This window comes from Vulpes vulpes, chromosome 12 (assembly GCF_048418805.1).
Source record: "Vulpes vulpes isolate BD-2025 chromosome 12, VulVul3, whole genome shotgun sequence".
NCBI classification, from domain to species: Eukaryota; Metazoa; Chordata; class Mammalia; order Carnivora; family Canidae; genus Vulpes; species Vulpes vulpes.
In genome coordinates, this window is record NC_132791.1 from 4,080,549 (window position 1) to 4,100,472 (window position 19,924).

The 19,924-nt window shown below is 41.0% G+C and overlaps 1 protein-coding gene across 5 annotated transcripts in view; it reads left to right on the forward strand.

The window, feature by feature from the left end:
- Positions 1–19,924, forward strand: part of ASTN2 (astrotactin 2) — an 854,920-nt gene that overhangs the window by 691,730 nt on the left and 143,266 nt on the right. For all 5 annotated transcript variants that reach the window (XM_072727526.1, XM_072727523.1, XM_072727524.1 and 2 more), the window contains 2 exons: positions 10,792–10,925; positions 12,653–12,801. In XM_072727526.1, coding sequence (XP_072583627.1) covers positions 10,792–10,925; positions 12,653–12,801 — 283 coding nt within the window. The remainder of the gene's footprint in view (positions 1–10,791; positions 10,926–12,652; positions 12,802–19,924) is intronic.

Genomic DNA, 19,924 nt, shown 5'->3' on the forward strand with positions numbered 1-19,924 from the left:
CTATGTAGAGCAATCTATCTTTTTAATATAGTCTTTTCCAAGTTTATTTGACCACAGCGACAACCTCTCCAACCACCTCCCCCCACATTTTTTTTTTTTGAACTTTAAAATCAGTTAGCATCCCATTGAACTCATATTCCTGAACACACTTTGGAGTGTTGTTCTGGCCAGCCAGGGCTTAGGACTGAAGAGAACAAGGCTACCTGGTCACCCTGGCCTGTCCTGAGACTACGCCATGCACCTCAACCCCCACCTATCTTCATTATTTAAGAAAAATGGGGCAGGAAAGAGATATCCTATCTTGGGAATCAGTTTGGCGTTTGAATCCTAACTCCGAAGTATCCTAGGTTTGTGACATTGCTCAAGTCACTTGATCATACATGACCCAAAGTTTAAGTTTCAACCGTTTTCAAAGATTTCATGGAGATAGTACAACCTAATTTATAGGCTTATCTGAAGATTAAATTAGCTTGTGGTGGTGACACATTTAGGAATGTGAGGAGCTGAGTTTGAATTTTGCTCTGCCAAATACTGGCTATGTAACATCGGAAAGGAACCCAAACTCTCTGGGGCCTCAGTCTTGCCCTCTCTATAAGGAGAGTGATAGGAGGGCCCAAATCATGACCTGGTGGTCCAAATAAGATGCTTCTCTTCCTGGCAGGCACTGAGCACTGTGTCTGACATATAGGTATACTCAAAAATGCTTACTGTTATTTTTAATGCATTGAAACCTAGCACTTTATTCTTTAGATGAGATGGATGGGAACTGAAATACGGGGTGAGCTGACAAGAAAAATAGCTCCTTGCCCGAGGATCATATAACCTCATCATCTTGTCTCTGTACATCTTGAAAAACAGACAGCTGACAGTGCCCCACGCAGGAGCATCTCAGTGGGTTGTATATTTATTTCTCTAATATTTTTTCATTAGCAGAAGTAAGTGTGGCAAGAGGGGGGTTTGGCTGGCTTTAAATGTCTTCCCCCTGTCACCCAGATTAACAAGCTGTTCTGTTGGGCTCTCATCATTCAGGGGAGAATGGCTTGAAAAGAGAAGTTGATACTGACAGGGGAAATTAGGTGTCATTTCTGTGATTTATAGAGCCATAGATTAAGCTGCACAATTTCTCATATAGGAAACGGGTTCTTGCAAGAGTTCCTTCGCTGTGTCGCCTTGCGAATAGGGGGATCTGATACAGAAGCTGAAAAGGACGGGTGGGACCAGAGAAGTCAGGGGCCAAAGCTTGGGATTTGAAGTTAGAGACTCAGCTCTATTGTGTTCTATTTGGGGGACACTGGGCTGCTGTCTTCTCTGACTCTATACTTGCTCATCTCTAAGGATTACTGCAGACAGTAAGAGCTGCACATCCGAAAGTTGTTGAGAGGCATAGGAAGGCTCGAGCATCAGGGTAGAATAAGGATATGGCTAATATCTCTCACTTCCCTTCATGCTCATACCTCTCTTTCTTTAAAAACCATCCATGGGATGCTCACAGTCTGGTGAGACCTTTTCTATGAAAAACATGCTAGCTGGCAGGAGGTTTTAAATACAGACTTTATTTTCTCTTGATTAGTTTTAGGTTTTCAGCAAAATTGGACATGAAGTACACAGCGTTCCTGTATACCTCATGCCCCCCACACTGCCCCGTCTAGCAGAGTCTCCTCCACAATCATAATCTCAAATTGCACTGGAACATTTGTTACAATTGACGAACCTATACTGACACATCATTATCAGCCAAAGTCCATAGTTTATACGAGGGTTTGCTCTTGGTGTGCATTCTGAGTTTTGACAAATGTATAATGATGTATATCCACCAAGTAGCATACAAAATGGTTCAACTACCCTAAAATCCTGTGCTTTCCTTTCACCCGGCTCCTGCCAATCACTGACCCTTTTACTGTCTCCCTAGATTTGTCTGCTGGTAAGAACTTTTAAAGGATCCCAGACAGTATGTCTAGGATGAGAAAATTGTGGGTAGTTTAGAGAAAAAGTAAAATCCAGGACATGAATCAGAAAATTATCAGAACCAGCAATGCTTGGGAGTGTATATACAAGTCGAAGACATTATGGGACATTAAGGCCAAGAGAGGGGAAATGACTTACTGAGGTCACATAGCAAGTTAGTCAGGAAAGGTTAGAGTCCCTTGGGTTCTGCTGTCTTAGGCACTTGACTTTTTTCATGCTCTATATCCTCTTCCTGTGGAATTTTATTCACGCCTGTGGCTGCTATTACATTGAGCCATGGGACATTGCTGACATTTGACTTACAAAAATGGAAATTACACACGGTATTTTCATAGGTCTATTCCCATGGATACAGTGAGAGATCACAATATATACTAAGGGTGGAAGAAATCAGGGGTGTAAATAACATTAAAAAAGAAAACATGGATTGTCTCCATCAAAGTTTGTATTTGGAGGCTTCATGTTTCAGAGCACAGGCTCTAGAGCTAGAGTTCCTGGGTTCAAATACTGACTGTGTCCCCATGACAAGCCCTATGACCTTGGGCACAAATGTAAAAGGGAACATAATAATTCTACCTACCTCACAGGTTGTTGGGAAAATTAAATGAGCTGATATATCTTTTTTTTTAATTGGAGTTCAATTTGCCAACATATAACATAACACCCAGTGCTCATCCCGTCAAGTGCCGCCCTCAGTGCCCATCACCCAGTCACCCCCACTCCCTGCCCACCTCCCTTTCTACCACACCTAGTTCATTTCCCAGAGTTAGGAGTCTCTCAGGTTCTGTCTCCCTCTCTGATATTTCCCACTCATTTTTTCTCCTTTCCCCTTTATTCCCTTTCACTATTTTTTATATTCCCCAAATGAATGAGACCATATAATGTTTGTCCTTCTCCGATTGACTTATTTCACTCAGCATAATATCCTCCAGTTCCATCCATGTAGAAGCAAATGGTGGGTATTTGTCGTCTCTAATGGCTGAGTAATATTCCATCATATACATAGACCACATCTTCTTTATTCATTCATCTTTCGATGGACACCGAGGCTCCTTCCACAGTTTGGCTATTGTGGACATGGCTGCTACAAACATCGGGGTGCAGGTGTCTTGGCATTTCACTGCATGAGCTGATATATCTAATGTACTTAGAGCTATTGCGAGGAGTAATACATGGAAAGGGTAAGGGTGCTCAGCTTGTGGTAAGCACTCAATAAATGTCCTCTCGTCAGTGAGAATGTTACTTGCCCATAATGGTTGTGGCTGAGAGAATGGGCTTCAGGATCAAATGTAACCGGAGTTCAAGTTGTCATTCTTCCACTTTATAGCTGGTGACTCTGACTAGGCCACTTCACCCTTTGAACCTCAGTTTCTTCATATGTACAATGGGGATGGTAACAGCAGAATCTGCTTCATAAGGTAGCCATAAGGTTAAATAAGATAACGTGTATTAAAGAACTCAGTACATTCTCAGTAAGTATTGTCAGTATGGTTGTTTCCTGTCTAGCAGCATAATAGATGAGTAGCTTGAAGCCAGATCCAAATGTAGGCAGCCTCATGTAGTGAAGATTATTGATATGAAAATCTTGGTTTATTCTCTGCCGGATTCTTGTGGTGTAAACTCGGACAAATCTCCTCCCCTCTTTGGGCCTCTTAGCTTGCAAAATTGCAAAGGTCATTTATCACCTTTAGGGCTCTTCTAGATTGGCCATACCAGGGATCTGTGGCATTGTGGATGCGTGTATGCACATTAGAGCCCTCTAGCTCCTGAGGTATGTATGTAGTCTATGGTTTCTAATTCCCTTTGCTGGACTCTTTCCTAGTTGCTACCTCCTCTAAACAATCTTTCAGGATTGTTCAGAGGTGAATTACCTGCTGTCCCAGTTACGTATTGCCATGGAATCCCAGAAATTGTTGACTTAAAACAACAGTGATCATTTTATTAGTCTCTCTAATGGATCTGGGTTTGAGCTTCATAGTTCTTACTTGGCTCTCTCATGTGGTTACAATCAGCTGGTGGATATGGCTGGAGTTATCTCAAAGGCTTCCATGCTCACATATCCGACACATGACCCTGGCTGTTGGCTGGGGCCTCAGTAGTTCTGTTGGCTGGAATACCTCCACATGGCCTCTCCATGTGGTCTGGGCTTCCTCACAGCATGGTGGTTGGGCTCCAAGAGTGAGTATCCCCAGAGACATGATGTGGAAGCTGCCAGTTTCTTAAGGCCTGGGGCCAGAAATTGAAGCAGTAGTACTTCTTTTGGTTGCATTAATAGAGCCTGGACCCAAGGGGAGAGAACCTAGATCCCACTACATGACAAAGGAAATGTCAGAGATATCGAGGGTCATGTTTTAAAGTCACTATCCCTGCCTTCCTGCTCTGTTCGTGAATAAGACTTAAGTCAACTAACATTATTTACATCTCTCCCAAATGTGTTTACACACAGGCTGCTTAATTTTGCAGTCATTGATTTGTAACAAAATGACCAACTAATCTCCTCAAGGTCAGGACATGCCAACATCTTTGGTTCTCTTCCCAAAGAATGGGGGCTCCACTCCCTGGCCTCCAACTCCTGTAACTACCAGGGAAATGAGTGGTTGGCATCACCTGCAGCTGCTACTAGGGAGTATGCTGATGACTGGATGGCAAATGGCCCAGAGAGGGTCTATCCCAGAGGTCCAGGTTGAGCTGGATACTATTAATTCTGCTTCCACACAAACACTACCATGATCTCCTCTTCAATCCTTCCTATGTTCATCAATCCTAGTCCCTCTTGACCAATCACATGTATGGCATGGGCTCAGGAATTAGTCTCCCTACAAAGGTAGGATGTCAACCACTCCCATCTCTCTTCCTCCCATCTTTCTCTAGAGATGTAGGAGATTCTTTAGACCCAATTGCTCCCCTGGCAAAAAGCTATCAACCTACTTACCTCCGATTGCTAATTCTAAATGTCTCCAGACGAGATTCTACTTCCATACCCCACCCAAATGTACCTTCAGTGGTTTGTGGAGATTTAGTCTTTTTATGGTGACCAGTTGCATTTATCATCTTTTTTTTTTTTTTGCTAGAAAAGAAAAACAATGGCAAGTTTATAAGTTTAATACTGGCAGAGCATCCTATTACATATCTGTGGAATCTAACACATAGTTTTGGGACCCTAATATGTGTTGCTCTTTTACTTAGAGCTGGGGGCACAGAGATTAATCAAATACATTACCTTGGCCTGGAGGAGTTCACAGTATCATAAGCAAGAAGGACACATAAATAAGCAAATTGCAAGGAAATGTGAAATGAGAAAATTGAGAGGAGGTCGAGACAGAATTTCTCAAGTGTGGCAGGGTCCTGGGGGACATAAAGTTTCCTGGAATTCAGCGAGGAGAACAAAATGGGGAAAGGGTATTTTAGAACAAAGGCACAGCATGAGAGAAGGCTTGGCTTGTGCGGGGATCATAGAGTGGGTACAGCGGGGAGAGCCTGGGAGAGGAGCCACAGGCGGAACAACAAAGGATTTTGTTTTGTTTTGTTTTGTTCTTATAAATTTATTTTTTATTGGTGTTCAATTTGCCAACATATAGAATAATACCCAGTGCTCATCCCATCAAGTGCCCCCCTCAGTGCCCGTCACCCAGTCACCCCTACCCCTGCTCACCTCCCTTCCCCCACCCCTAGTTCGTTTCCCAGAGTTAGGAGTCTTTATGTTCTGTCTCCCTTTCTGATATTTCCCACTCATTTTTGCTAAGTGAAATAAGTCAATCGGAGAAGGACAAACATTATTATATGGTCTCATTCATTTGGGGAATATAAAAAATAGTGAAAAGGAATAAAGGGGAAAGGAGAAAAAATGAGTGGGAAATATTAACAAAGGATTTTGAATGTCAGGTTAAGAAGCAGAGGCTTTAACCAGAAGGAGGTGGGACTTTGAAGGAGTCCAAGCAAGAGGGTGGAATCAGCCATGATGTTACAGAAAACTGGGAGAGGAGGTGCTGGAAAAGGTGACACTGGAGCTTGAAGGCCAGTCCAGAGGCTACGACAATCGCCTAGAGAAGAGATTCAAACAGCCACAGGACCAATCTTAATAGCACCGTGGAGATAACAAAATCCATTAAGCTTTGAGTGAGGACTTCAGGGCATGCTTTTTGGTCAGACAGACCAGAATCATCTCAGTATCAAAAATAACAGACCTGGAGTCAGCCTCCGAGGATGATTTGCACTGTAAAAATAAAGTCATTCTAAATACAGAGCATGGAATTTAATTCACGGGTTTAGTGACATTCTATATAGATGGTCCCAAGTATCTTAGTCAAATACAGAGTATTAAAGTTAAGATTGCTAAGACATTGTCGGAATTTTATAGCTGGAAGAGCCCCCTTCTTTGGTATTCCCAAAGGCCTCCTGTGTGTATTACTTCATAGCATTTGAATAAATAGTATTTATTATGCTTATGTCTTCACCATTAAACTGTGAGTCCTTTGAAGTTAGCTACTGGGTCTTGTTCAACTAACTCATTTTTTAGCATCTAGACAGCAGATGGTATGGAGTAGGAAGATCAGTGAATGTTTACTGAACTGAACTAAACTTTCAAAAATATATCTTCCGTGTCCTCATTTTACAGATGGAGAAATTAAGGCTTAAAGAGAGGGATAACTCAATAATTTAAAAGAGGCAAGTTCAAATGGGGAAGTAACCTTCGAGTCAGAAATAAATCCTAGTTTATTTTGATTGCTTAACATTTTTGTGGCTGTTTTCTCCTCCTGCCCTGTTTGGTTTGCTAGCTAATTAGCCAGAAGTTGGAAGCATTTCTTTGTTATGAAAACCAATGGTCATGCAAATGCAGTCCTTACCCGTGTTTAAGTACAGGATTTGTTTCTTAAGTCCCTTCGCTGACTCCAAAGCCAGGAGTCAACAATGCCTCCAGTGTAAGGTTTCATTTTCCTCTGAGAACATGCACACACACACACACACACACACACGCACACACATGCACAAGGACTCGCAGACAGGCACACAAACAGCACATAAGCACGTGATCTAAAACAGAGCAGCTGAAAAGGATGTTTTGGATGAAATCTTGGCATTTATGGTTCCTGTGTGACCTGGGAAGGTCCAGGGTGCCAGGATTCAGATGGACTTCAGCTCAAGTCTTCCGTGCTCACTTGTGAATGGGGATAGGACGTTCATCTCAAAGAGTAATTTTAGGATTAAATGGAAGGATAGAATCATTTCATCACAGAGCTGCTCCCTCACCTTGGACCAACCCACTTGCCTTTCCCAGCCACTGTATCTGATCTGTCAAATGGATTAGATTAGATGATTTACAGAGTCCCTTGAAGCTGGAACATTCTATGATTCTCCTCCCCCGGGATGGAATTGGATTCGGGATGGGATGTTGCAAGGGCTGGAGACATAAGGAAAGAGTGATCCTGTCCTGACACAATGCTGGCTTCTGCTGCCTAGCCAGGGCTCCCTCTTTGATGTAGGCCTTTTATCAGGGTGTGTTTGTGCTCTCTCCAGGGTTTGCCTGGCCACTGCACCAGTCCCCATTCTGTTCCTCATGGTTTGGGGAAGAGCCAGTAGATGTGGAGACTCCCAGGCAGGGTTTCTTCCCAAGAGCAGCTTGGATGGTGAAACTCACAAAGTCCGGAGAGATTTCCTGTTTTGTTTTGCACAAGCTCAAGCGACTATTGATTACAAAACACACACTCACACAAAAACAAAAACACATACACAAGCAAAACAGGATGTTCTCTCTCTCCTCTCATTGCTAGAGTCAAAGCCATCTCTTACCATCTGGGTCACTTTCACCCGTGGCCCTGGATTTCACCATTGTAGTATTAAGCCCTTAGTGCTGGCTGGAGATGTTACGGAATCTGAAGCCATTCTGCACGTTGATTTTAGTAAAAGGGAACCTGCAGATGGAGGGAAAAGAAGGTCCTTCAGTCAGCATGACCTCACGTGATCCCATTTGGTTTCTGTCCTCATGAGACCTCACCCCCTCCCCACCCCCCACCTCGTACTGAATAACAGACATTTATTTCCAACATAGGTTCTGACTTGTAGTAGGAATAGTGCGATTACTGTGTGCCACACTCTGACCTATGTACTTTATATGCAAACGCTGAGAGAGATGGGCTTAAAAAAATTCTTATTCACTTGAAATTTGATTTTTAACTAGGCATCCTGTATTTTTATTTACTGAATCTGGCAACCTTAGTTGGGGTTTAACCTCACTGCCCCACTTGGTTAAATAGAAAAGGGCTGTGCTTGTGAGTCACAGCGATCTGGGTCGCGATTTTGCTTCCACTATTTAATTGCTGTGTGATCTTGGGAAAACCGCTTCACTGCTCTAATTCCCAGTTCTTTCACCTGTGAGTGAAGGTCATACTATCTGTATCTCAGTACCATTGTGAGGATTATATTTTTTTCAATGCCCTTAAAACACTTACACTGTGTAATAGGTGCTTCATGAGCATTAGCTTTTATAATTCTTTTTTAAAATTTCTTTAGTCGCTACTCTTAATTCAGAAGAAGTTAGATCATTTGTTCATTTCCTAGCAGAGAATATGGGTGAGAACATTCAGCAGTAATATTGGAGTCTCCTCATCAGATGCACCGAGGGAAATATGGTGGAGGCTCACACAATAGCATTCTTTTTTGTTGTTGTTGTTTGTTTATTTGCCTTTTCCTCTGAAAAGCTGTATTGTGTCCATTTGGCCCAGGACTTGGGAAATGGGTCTGGGGTGGTTAAAAAGCTGCCTACTGGATGCAGTGAGAGACTTAGGTAGAAGCCCCTACACCAGGAGGGATGCCAGGGAGGGTCCTCCTAAGCTAGTGAGTTCCAGAGGCTTCGAATTGTGCTTACTGATGAGCCTTTCAAAGAGATACTAGCCCAGCCCTGCCACGGGATCAGCCAGCATGACAAGAGGAGTCAGGTGGTTGCCATCTTTTAAAAAAAAAAAAATTTATTTATTTATTTATGACAGAGAGAGAGAGAGGCAGAGACATAGGCAGAGGGAGAAGCAGGCTCCAAGCAGGGAGCCTGACGCGGGACTCGATCCCGGGACTCCAGGATCACACTGGGCTGAAGGTGGTGCTAAACTGCTGAGCCACCCCACACCTGAGTCTTTGACAATGCAGGCTGCAAAACGACACCTGGATAACCAGGTGTCCATAGTAGTCATAGGCAGCGTGAAACTTTCATTTTAAAAAGTACAAAGAAAGTAACATAAAAGAAAAAGAAAGGACATAGGGTGTGTTTCCTGGTAAAAGGGTAAGAGACTAGTATTCTCTAAAGTCCGTAAGTTTAAAAAAGAGCTGTCAAACATTCTGAATCCCCAGGGCCTTGAAACATCGGTGTAAATGGAATGACTAGAGCACGAAGCACACCCAAACCTGAGCCTGAGCCTAATGATGTTTTTCAGTGTCCATTTATTTATTCAGTAAATATTGACTGGATATCTGGGCCAGGTCCTGTGAGAATGCTTGTGTGAATAAGGCATGGCCTGTACCCTTGGTGCGGTCAGAATCTGTTGCGGAAGGCAGGCAACGGAATGTGACAGTAGGTGTGGTCTAGTGTGTTTAGTGTGTTATGGTGTCCAAGAGAGGAGCATGATTCAAGGCTTAAGAAACTCAAGACGTAGGGTTCCCGGAGCAAAGGAATGTTTCATTGAAGACCGAAAGAGTGAATTGGAGTACAGGGAAGGGGGCAGGGAATGTTCCAGCAGGGAGAAAAGTTTTTTTTTTTTTTTTTTTTTTTTTTTTTTAATTAAAAAACAATGAGGCACATTGCAATTCTCTAGGATGTTAATCATAATTTAGAGCAAGGGTCAGCAAACCGTCTAGACCAAACTTAGCCTGCTTCCAGTCTTTGCAAATAAAGCTTTATCAGAACACAATTATGCCCCTTCATTTAACGTATTATCTACATCGATTTCATGCTACAAAGGTAGAGCTAACTCACTGTGGCAGAGACTACCTGGCCACAAAGCCAAAATTATTTGCTATCTGGCCCTTTACAGAAGCAATTTGTTGTCTCCTAATTTAGAGCATGTTTTCCATTAGCAGGAATTTTCTGTTGGTGGGTATGTTAGTGGTGGCATGAGGGTGGACCGTAGCATGCAAGGAAAAATCAGAGGAGTGTTGAACAACAATACCGTGGAAGTGGTCAGGAGCTGGAGTAAAGAGCTTAGACTTTATCCTGAGAGCCATGGGGAGCCTCTGAAGGTCTCTATGCAGGGAAGTAAGATGGTCAGCCTTGTGCAAGAAGCAGCACAGCAACAGGTGGTGACTACACTTGCTGTGGTAGGCTCTGGGCAGTGTACGGAATGGTTGAGTCCTTCCATTGTACACTTGATGCTACTGAAACACTGTTAATTATACTTCAGTTAAAAAAAAATAAGAGTTGGGGCAGGGTCTGGAGCCACACTGCTTTTATCAGATGCCCGCTCTCTCACTGGTTGTGAACCGCAGGCAAGTTATTTCTGTGTGCCTCAGTTTTCCAATTGGTAGAAGGGGAGATGATAATGTTAATAATAATTATATCCATTGCATGAGGTTAAATTAGTTAATCTGGGCCCCAGAGGAGGTTCTTAGTGGTTGTTGTTAATATTGTCCTGCCTCAATGATCATTCTGGCTGCTGGGGAGAGAACAACGGCTCAAAACAGGAGAGCCTGGTGGTAGAGTGTGAGGTGTTTGGGCGAGAGATGGTGTCCCGCGCCGAGGTGGATTGCTGTGAAGCTTGGGTCAGCTGTTGCGGTCACTGGAACCTTCTCTCTCAATCTCTCCACCATGGTCATCATCATCTCTTCTGCCCTCCTTTATTCCAGGCTTTCAAGAGTGCACTGATGAGCTCCTACTGGTGCTCAGGGAAAGGGGACGTGATCGATGACTGGTGCAGATGTGACCTCAGCGCCTTTGATGCCAGTGGGCTCCCCAACTGCAGCCCCCTCCCGCAGCCAGTGTACGTATGTATGGTCCTCTTCCTTTGGCCACCCCTTGTCATGGACTCACCAGTTCTGTCCTGCCAGGCCAGGCCAGGGCTTGCTTCTATACCCAGAGCATGTCACCAGATGAAGTTGCTGGGCCCTGCCTCCTTCTTTGAGAAAGCGGGGAGTTTTGGCAGCATAGAAACCGGCTTTTTAAAATGCTAACCTGGTGGGATCCCTGGGTGGTGTAGCGGTTTGGCGCCTGCCTTTGGCCCAGGGCGCGATCCTGGAGACTCGGGATTGAATCCCATGTCAGGATCCCGGTGCATGGAGCCTGCTTCTCCCTGTGCCTATGTCTCTGCCTCTCTCTCTCTCTCACTGTGTGCCTATCATAAATAAATTTAAAAAAAAATGCTAACCTGGATTTATCATTACTTCCTCACTCAACTGCTCAGAGAGGTTTACAGGGCCCTGACTATTGCTTTATCAGTGCCTGTGGTGGACATTGGGGCCACTGAGATGAAGAGAGCATAGAACCTTTTCAAAGGAACATCACTTCGTTCATTCAACAAATAATTTCTGAACACCTGCTGTGTGTCAGACATTGGGGAATTCATCAGTGAACAAGACAGTCTGTGCCCTTAGGGGAGCTGGCCATTTAGTGAGGGGACATATATCAAAGCAAAAAACAGGAAAATATGATACAGTTTAAAAAGTGAATAAAAACATGAAAGAAAAACAAACAGGTGCTGGAAGAGAAAATAATGGGGGTTGGAGGGGAGGGACTTAGGGAAACCTCTCTGAAAATACCTGAATTAGAGTAGTTTTCCAGATAATAAATGGTAACAGTCATAGTTCAGGCAATAGGAAGAGCACATGTGAAAATCCTGATGTGGGAAATTGACTCTTCAAGGAATTAAGAGAAGGTCATCTTGACTGAGGGGGTGGGATTAAGACCGTGCTGTGAGGAACATAGATGAGTGGGACAGGAGCCAGTATGGGGGAACCAAAGTTTCCTAACATGTCTGTGTGTGTGTTGGGTAGATTACGCTGTAAGATGGTTCTTGAAGAGGCGTGGTTTAGTGTAGTGGAAAGAGAGAAGGAACTGGGCTGGGGACAAGCAAAGTTACTACCATCACGGTTCTGTCCCCAACTTGCAAATACTTTTCTTGCAAATAATTTTCCTCGTCTGGACCTTACTCCCCCATCTGTGAAATGAAGTGATTGTACTTCTCAGCCTCTAAGGACCTCTCCAGTTCTAACCTTCAATCATTCTGCTATGCCTTACCTTATAAAAGGATTTGCTGGGACTCCTGCCCTCTCCGAGGGAGTATCGATTCAAGCATATTAACAAGTTAGCTGATCTGTTGGGGGACTGGAGAGAATGGCAGGAAGGCCGAGGCTACTGTGTTCGAAGGCGTTGTCAACTGATGATGAAGCATCACTGAGAATACAGTTTAGACAGATGGAAAGCTGATCAATTTTCTGTGAGCATGTATTGTGCGCTTGGATTAATTTACTGGATCCCACATTGATGCTGAAAGGTAGCTGTTCGTTATCCCTATTTTATGGACAAGGAAATGCAGGCTGAGAGAGGTATACCAAGTTGCCAGAGTCCATAAAAAAAGCTTGTTGGTGGGTTGAAACCGGATTTGAGCGCAGGCTGGACCCTGTGCTTTTAATCCTGAGACATTGCAGACTCTTTGGGGGCCCAGACTGTACTGGCTGGCAAACAACCAACCTTCCCTGTCGTCCTCTCTAGGCTTCGTCTGTCCCCAACAGTAGAGCCCTCCAGCACAGTGGTCTCCTTGGAGTGGGTGGATGTTCAACCAGCTATTGGGACCAAGGTCTCGGACTATATTCTACAGCATAAGAAAGTGGATGAATATACGGATACGGACCTCTACACAGGTAAGTAGGAAGCCTGTGACTTTGCATTTTGTTGAGATAGTGTGACGGAGGTGAGGAATGGATTTTCCAAATGCCTTTGGAGACTTCTTGTCATCTGATGTGGGAAGGCATTTCAGGTTTCATTAGCGGTTGTCACTGGTGCCTATGCCCATGTTTTTTGTTTGGTTTGGTGTGGTTTTTTTTCCATATGATTTTCAGTAGGGTAAGATAGTAAATTGTAGCCAAAGGGATTTCTGATTCTCTGAGTTCAAGGCCTCTATCAAGGGGTTAGTTAATTCAGAAGAGGACTTATCCTTTTCTGCTTGGAAAGGCCTATAGGTCACATGCTTGAATCCCGAGTCTGAAATATGTTCTCTCTGGGACTGAAATTTAAAAATTCAAGGAATTGCCTTTTCTGGTGATACATATCTCTAGTGAGATAGTTCTGAGGAAGAGGGATTTGGAAATGATTCAGGCATAAAGAAGATGAGGAAAGGGACTTTTTAAGAGTGGTAGGATGGTTATTGATCTCGAGTGTTTTCCTTGAGTTCTGAATGTCTGACGTACCTGAGAAGCTGTGCCATCCTGGAGGTGGGCCCTGTGGGGGCTGGTTTTGCTCCAAGGCAGGTTGGGAGTCTGTGTCTGTGGTAGTTAGCCTAATGCTGGGACCAACTGGAGCCTGGACCACAGGGACTGCCCCTGGGCCTGTTGGAACTGGCAGGCACCAGGACGGTTTGGGAGTCTGAGTTCATGGGAGCCCTGCATCATGGAAGTTTCTGGGGCCTTGATAGTTGGTGGCTCAAGCCAGGGTCCTGGGGTCCTAAGAGCCTGCTAGGAGCCACCTACATTCAAGGAAGTTGGCCTGGTGCCTGGAGCAGGGTAGTTACGGGGTTTGTAGTGACGTCAGGCACACACACTTCTCTCTCCTTCTTCCATGGGATGGGTTTCTCTCTCTGCATTGGACGTCCAGTCTTGGGGGATGGTTGCAACAGTGGATCTGTCTTTCCTAACCTGCTTAATATAGCTTTTCCCATTTTTTGCTTCACCCAGGTGCTATAATCCCTTATCTAGAAACCTTAGTTCCATGGAGGTATTTTTCTGCATGGGTAGTTGTTGAAATTGATTTTGGGGGGCGAGGGGGGCAAAGGAACAACTGACATTTTTTTTTTTAACTTCATTCTACAAATGATTACCAGCCTTGGTTTTACAGTCCAAGTGAGTCCCGAAGAGATGTGACTTTCCCAAAGTCCTACAACCAGTACCTGGTAGAGCCAGGCTTTGCAATCAGGTCTTACTCCTAGCACAGTGTCCGTTCTTTAGGTAATATCATACTTAATGATGAAAGACTAAACGCTCATTCGCTGAGAGATTTTTGTTTTGTTTTCATTAGAAATGGAATTTTAATGTTCTGAGTCTATGACCATGATCGTATAATTTATGTTTCTTAGTTTGCTAATATGATAAATTACATTAAAAATATGATAAATTACATTGATGGATTTTCAAATGATGAAACAACCTTACATTTCCAGAGTAAATAAATCCCACATGGTCATGATGCATTCTCTCTGGGGAGAGAGAGAGAGTTGGGTTTGATATGTTAAAATTTTGTTTAGAATTTTTGCATCTATGTTTGTGAGAGATTCTGATCTCTTGTTTTCTTGTAATACTTTTGTCTATTTTTGTTATCAGGGTTAATTCTGCCCTCACAAAATAAATTGCAAAATATTCCCCCCCTTTTTCCATTTTCTAGAAGAGTTTGGGTAGAATTAATAATATTTCTCCCTTAAGTAGTTAGTAGAATTCACCAGTGAAATGATCTGGGCTTCAAGCTTTCCCTGTATAAAGGTTTTAACTACCAATTTGATTGTCTGGTTGGATACAGAGTGTTTCAAGGAATTTGTCCATTTAGTGTAAGTTATAAAATTTACTGGCAAGAAGTAGTTCATAACATTCTATAATTATTCTTTTAATATCTGTGGAAATTATAGTAATATCACTGTCTCATTCTTGTATTTTGGTAATTTGCCTTGATCGATCCTCTGATCGATCCTTTTTTCCTCTGATAGATCTAGCTATAGGTTATGCAATTTATTTACCTTCTCAAACCAATCAACTTTGATTTCATTAGTTTTTACTATTGTTTTCTGTTTCACTGAGTTCTGTTGGGGTTTTTGTTCTTTCTTTGGCCGAATATGGATTTAGTTCATTCCTCTTTTTTCCACATTTTTAAGGTAGTAGCTGAGGTTATTGATTTGAGATTTTCCTTGTAATATAAATATTCCCTCTAACTACTGCTTTAGTGGCTAACCACTGTTTGATAAGTTATATTTTCATTCAATTCAAAGTATGTTCCAATTTCCCATTTGTTTTCTTCTTTTATTTACGGATTCTTTACTATTATATATTTGTTACTTATTTTCCAAACATTTGGGGATTTTACAGACATCTTTTTGTTATTGAATTTTAGTTTGATTTCACTATATCAAAGAACATAACTTTAAATCTATTGAGACTGGTTTTATGGTCCTGAATCTGGTCTTATCTATTTTTAAAAATTATTTAAGAGGCAGAGAAAATAAAAGAAAGAGCACACACACACAAGCAGAGGGGAGGGACAGAGGGAGAGGGGAAGCTGGATAAGAGGCACCATCCCAAGACCCTGAGATCATGACCTGAGCCAAAGGCAGAGACTTAACCAACTGAGGCACAGGTGCTCCAGGTCTGTCCATTTTAAGAGAGTATATATTCTGCTTTTTGTGGATGGGATATTATTTTAAATGTCAACTAGATCAAATCAGTTAATTATGTCATTCAACTCTTCTAAATCCTTTCTGATTTTCTGTCTTGTTGTATCAATATTTGAGACCTTCGTATTGAAACCTCTGACAATAATTGTGGATTTATCTCTTTCTTCCTATAGTTCTATTAGTTTTTACTCCAGTTCTATCCAGTTTTTTGAAGCTCTGTTATTAAGAACACAAGGATTTAGAATCACTAGATCCCTTGATGAATTGGTCTCTTTATCACTGTGAAACTGTTGTCTGTATCCTTGTTATATTTTTTGCTCTGAAATCTACTGTTATTGATACAACTACTTCAGCTTTCTTAGGATTAGTGTTAGATTGCTCTTACATTTTCCATTCTTTTACTCTTATATTATTTGTGCCTGTATATGTAAAATGTATTTCTTGTAGGCAACATATATGTAGGTCGTTTTTTTATTATTTTTTAAAATCCAGTCTGATTTCTTACCTTTAAACTGAGGTATTTAAACTATTCATATTTTATGTGATATTTTTTGTGGGCAGCTTTAAGTTTATCATCTTGTTACTTGTTTTCTATTGTTTCCAGCTTTCTTTGTTTCCTTTTATACTTTTTCTTTTTTTGGATTGGGTGCTTTTATGATTCCATTTTATTTCCTTTGTTGATTTATTAAATATAAATCTTTTAAATTTTAATTTAGTGGTTACTATAGTGTTTATGTATGCATATTCAACATAACATAGTATACCGTTAAAGCTATTTTACCACTCTCTCTATATATAGTATGGGAATCTTATAATAGTATACCTTTATTTCTCCCCACTTAGCCTTTATAGTATTGTCATATAGTTTGCACATATATGTATATGTTATGTTTCATAATTCATTATTGTTATTTTCCTTAAATAGTAAATTATATTTTAAAGATATTTAATAAAAATAATTTTATTCTTCACAAAAAATAATTTTATATATTTACCTATAGTTACCAATTTTGCTGCTCATCATTCCTTCACATATATAATTTCAACTGATTTTATTGTCCTGCCTGATGGGTGTCTTTTTCTATTTTATTTTAGATTTGTTAGTGATCAGTTCTTTCTGCTTTTGCTTTTAGAAGTTATTGCTGGATACAGAATTCTAGATTGACAGATTTTTCTTTTAGTAATTTAAAAGTATTGTTCCTCTGTCTTGCTTGCATTATTTGCATTGAGAAATCTGCTTTTATTCCTGTCTTTGTTCCCCTGTACATATGTACTAGTTTTGTCCTTTGACTCTAAGATCTTTTATTTAATACAAGTTTTGAGTAATTGTATTATTTTCTTGTGCTTGAGGTTCATTGAGCTTCTTGGATGTGTGAGTTTATAGTTCTGTCATATTTGGAAATCGTTCCAACCATCTTTCTTCTCCGTCAGTAACTCCAATTACATGTATTTTTGGCCATGTGAAGTGATTCTTTTTATTTTTAAAAATTCTTTCTTCTTTCTTTGTTTCATTGTTTCTAGAGCTATGTCTCAATGCTTTCTGTAAAGTCTAACCTGTCGTTCACCCCATCTGGTGAATATTTCATCTCAGACATTATAATTTTCACCTTTAGAAGTTCAATTTGGGTCTTGTTAATATATCACATACCTTAACATTTTTGACATATGGAATAGAGTTAAAATCGTTTTAATGTCTTTATATGCTAATTCTAATGTCTGGGTCAGTTTAAATGGATTGGTTTCTTTCCTCATTATGGGTTGCATTTTCCTGCTTTTTTGCATGCCAGGTAATTTTTGACTGAATGCCAGACATTTTGATTTTTTTTTTCCTTGTTGGGTGCTGGATATTTTTGTATTCCTATAAATATTTTTGAACCCTGTCTAAGGCACAGTTAACTTACTTGGAAATAGTTTTATTCTTTTGGATCTCACTTTTAAGATTTGTTAGGTGGAGCCAGAGCAGTGTTTAGTCTAGGCCTAATTATTTCCTACTACTGAGGCAAGACCCTTCTGTGTGCTCCACACAATAGCCCATGAATTATGAGATTTTCCAGTATGCCTGGTAGGAACAGGCACTATTTTTGGCCCCTATATGTGCACTTAGCACTGTTCCATCTAATCCTCTTGAGGTAGTAGTTTCCTCACATACATTCATCAGTCTATACTGTGCTGAATAGTGAAACAAGACCTTCCTCAAATCTCTTCAATTTCTTTCTGTGTAGCTTTCTCCTCTTCATTCCTCTATCCCTATAGTCATTGTGGTCTCTCCTGACTGAGAATTCTGACTTCTCAGTGTAGGGAACCTTGCAGCCATCTGTCTCTGCACAGTGCCCTGGAAACTCTCTAGTGACAGTGATCTGGGGAAATTTTAGTGCTCACATAATTTTTTTTTTTTTTTTTTTTAGGGATTCAAATGCTTCCCTTTATTTTTTTATTTTTTTTAATTAATTTTTATTGGTGTTCAATTTACCAACATACAGAAAAACACCCAGTGCTCATCCCGTCAAGTGTCCACCTCAGTGCCCGTCACCCATTCCCCTCCAACACCTGCCCTCCTCCCCCCTTCCACCACCCCTAGTTCGTTTCCCCGAGTTAGGAGTCTTTATGTTCTGTCTCCCTTCCTGATATTTCCCAACATTTCTTTTCCCTTCCTTTATATTCCCTTCCACCATTTGCTTCAATGTGGATGGAACTGGAGGGTATTATGCTGAGTGAAATAAGTCAATCGGAGAAGGACAAGCAGTGTATGTTCTCATTCATTTGGGGAATATAAATAATAGTGAAAGTGCTCACATAATTTATTTTCCATCTTTCAGGATCTCTGTTCTTTGTTGCCTGAGTTCCAGTTTGAACATTTTTTAATGCTCTTTTTAATTTTTTAAGATTTATTTATTTATCCATGAGAGACACACAGAGAGAGGCATATAGGCAGAGGGAGAAGCAGGCTCCCTGCAGGGAGCCCAATGTGGGACTCAATCCCAGGATTCCAGGATCACACCCCAAGCACAAGGCAGATGCTCAACCACTAAGCCACCCAGGTGTCCCTCAATGCTCTTTTCTTTTTTTAATTTGTTTCAGGAAGTAAGAAATTAATCTAGTCCCCATTTCTCCATCTAGTTCAGAAATGGAAATCCAAGATTTTTACTCTTGAATGTCTAGGAACCAGCACTCCGATCCAAGAGTTCCTTTTCTTTCTTTCTTTTTCTTTTTTTCTTTCTTTCTTTTTTTTTTTTTTTTTTTTTTTTTGATAGAGGTGAAACTTACTTATTTTTAGGTAATGGACTGGCATCACCCCATACAGATATCACTCCTTCTTCTTCCACTTCCATCAGGAGTTTGAAGTTGATGACATAGTTACCTCCATCTTTACTGGTTCTTCTAGTCCCTTCTTGTGTGACTTGACTTTCATTCTTCCCATGGTCAATTCTTGAATTTTTTAGTGGGCAGTTATCTATAAAGAAAGAAGGCAGTGACTCTTGTGTCTTTATGATTTGCAGGCCTCCTACAGTGCTTGACATATATAGATTTTCAGTGTTCAGTGAATTGATACCTATGGGTAAAACTTGATATCTACATTTGTGTATATATATATAGATATAGTTATCTTAATTTTTCAACTCTGACATTAGCTCCTTGAGTGCTTTATGATCTTACAGGGGCTTATATAGCCCTAGAGATTAGCTGGAATACATAATAAGCCTTCTAAAATGTATCATGATCTAACTGATGCTATTGATGATTGGGGGTGGCCATCTGAAGCAAGAACTTTTTTTTTTTTTTTTTTTTTTTTGGCCTCTTTGCCATCTTCACCATGTCTCAACCATCTGGAAAGTTCACTTGGCCCAAATTTAAATATTTCAGCCCAAGGATACTTGGGTGTCTCAATTTTTTAGGCTTTGGACTCTTGATTTTGACTCAGGTAGTGATCTCAGAGTCATGGGATCAAGCCCTGTATCAGGTTCTGTATTTAGAAGGAGCCTGCTTGAGATTCTCTTTCTCTATGCCCCTCTTCTTGCTCATGCTCTCTTTCACTAAAATAAGTATTTAAAATCTAAGTAAATAAATAAATCAGCTCATTTGATTGAGTTTTACCTTAGAGGATATAAGCCTAATGAGGGAGTAATGGACTTTATAAAACCTGACTTCTCCTTTCCGATTCTACCACTCTGCACTGAGAAATCGAAGACCAGTCATAATCTTCTCTAGATCTCAGTTTCCTTATCTATTGAATGGGAAAAATGACACTTAATAAGCTATCTTGAGGATCAAATGCAGCAACAGTTCTTGGGAAAGAGTGGGTACTAATAGATTTTAGTTGCTTCTCATTTCCATGAATTAAAAAAAAATGAAAGGAAAATTAAATGTTAGGAAGAAAACAACAAAGTAAGGTTTAA